The sequence below is a fragment of the Cyprinodon variegatus genome, unplaced genomic scaffold, assembly GCF_000732505.1.
Source record: "Cyprinodon variegatus isolate N-32 unplaced genomic scaffold, C_variegatus-1.0 Scaffold1168, whole genome shotgun sequence".
Lineage (NCBI taxonomy): Eukaryota > Metazoa > Chordata > Actinopteri > Cyprinodontiformes > Cyprinodontidae > Cyprinodon > Cyprinodon variegatus.
In genome coordinates this window covers 159,322-160,512 of record NW_015151621.1, presented here as the reverse complement: position 1 = coordinate 160,512, position 1,191 = coordinate 159,322, and the positions used below count along the sequence as shown (strand labels likewise).

At 37.6% G+C, this 1,191-nt stretch overlaps 1 protein-coding gene across 3 annotated transcripts in view; it reads left to right on the top strand.

Annotated features, from left to right (window-relative positions):
• The window catches only part of sacs (sacsin molecular chaperone), a 35,074-nt gene that overhangs the window by 8,026 nt on the left and 25,857 nt on the right, over positions 1–1,191 (top strand). For all 3 annotated transcript variants that reach the window (XM_015400971.1, XM_015400972.1, XM_015400970.1), the window contains 2 exons: positions 846–936; positions 1,007–1,092. In XM_015400971.1, coding sequence (XP_015256457.1) covers positions 846–936; positions 1,007–1,092 — 177 coding nt within the window. The remainder of the gene's footprint in view (positions 1–845; positions 937–1,006; positions 1,093–1,191) is intronic.

The window sequence follows — 1,191 nt, the reverse complement described above, 5'->3', positions numbered from 1 at the left end:
CTTATTTTTGGGAAAAGTCTGCTTTTGGTTTTTCGCTTTAAATGCAGATGAAATACACAAACGCTTGTGGTTAAAAAAGGACACAATAGGGAAATCTTTAAGGGTCGTGATTAAATCTTTATTTAAGGCACTGTTTTGGAGAGTATTTAGGATTCAGTGTTTAATGCCTCTCAACAGTTTTATAATTAAATGCCTCTTTATTAGTTTTAATTTAGGGGGGATTGTTAAGAAAAAACGTCTTGTAAATATTGTAGCCGAGCCTTGTCCAGTCATATGTTCGGTCATTATAACCACTATCCATCCTCCCTAAAACAATTCATTTATGGTAAGCACTTAACAACAACCTCCTTTTAAATATTTATCTGTCTTTGTTCTAATAACCCTGTAATTATTACTGCATGATGCGGGTGATAGCTGAGGATGCTTCCTCTGTGCAGCTGAGTTTGCCTTGCAGCACCTTAAAGCTGAAGAGTGCTGAGTGCAGCGGCTCACAGTGTCACCTTGAACGGCCACGACTGGCTGCAGCTCTGACAGACTTTCTGCCATGCTGCTGCATCAATTCTGAAACAAGCACAAGGAAAAGATTGTTTATCACCCAGACTGCAATAATCCCTCATACTGATTTACCAGCAGCTGTGACCTCTTCAGTCGTTGAAATAAATTATTTTGTCACACAATCTTTACTATTCTGTTTTTATTTAAAGAAGTCAGCTTGATCTAAACCTAGTATTGTTACATTAAGCTGCTGTTATTTTTCATTATATATATTAGGGAGTATATATTTATATATGATAATTGAACTCCTCTTATTAATTTAAGTTGTTCTCTCTCTCCGTCTGCTGTAGCTGGATGATAAAGTGCAGATTGGCAGCTTGGTTCCTGCAGGAAGCCCAGTCATCTCAGTGACCCTGGAGGGAAGAGGCCTTAAAGGAGGAGGTGAAATTTAAAAATCTGCAATGAAACATTCATTTTATTTGCACAGCCTACAAATTCTGATGCATTACAGGGAGATTTGGACAAACAACACCTCCACTGGTGGAGTTTTTGAAGGACATTCTCAGAAGATATCCAGAAGGGGGGCAGATTCTGAAGGTAAGTGTGTTTGACTTCTTGAGTTCCACCACCCTGTACTTTTATTGAAATATCTGGATAAAATGGTGTAAAAATACATCAATAAAAACCTTTTTTTTT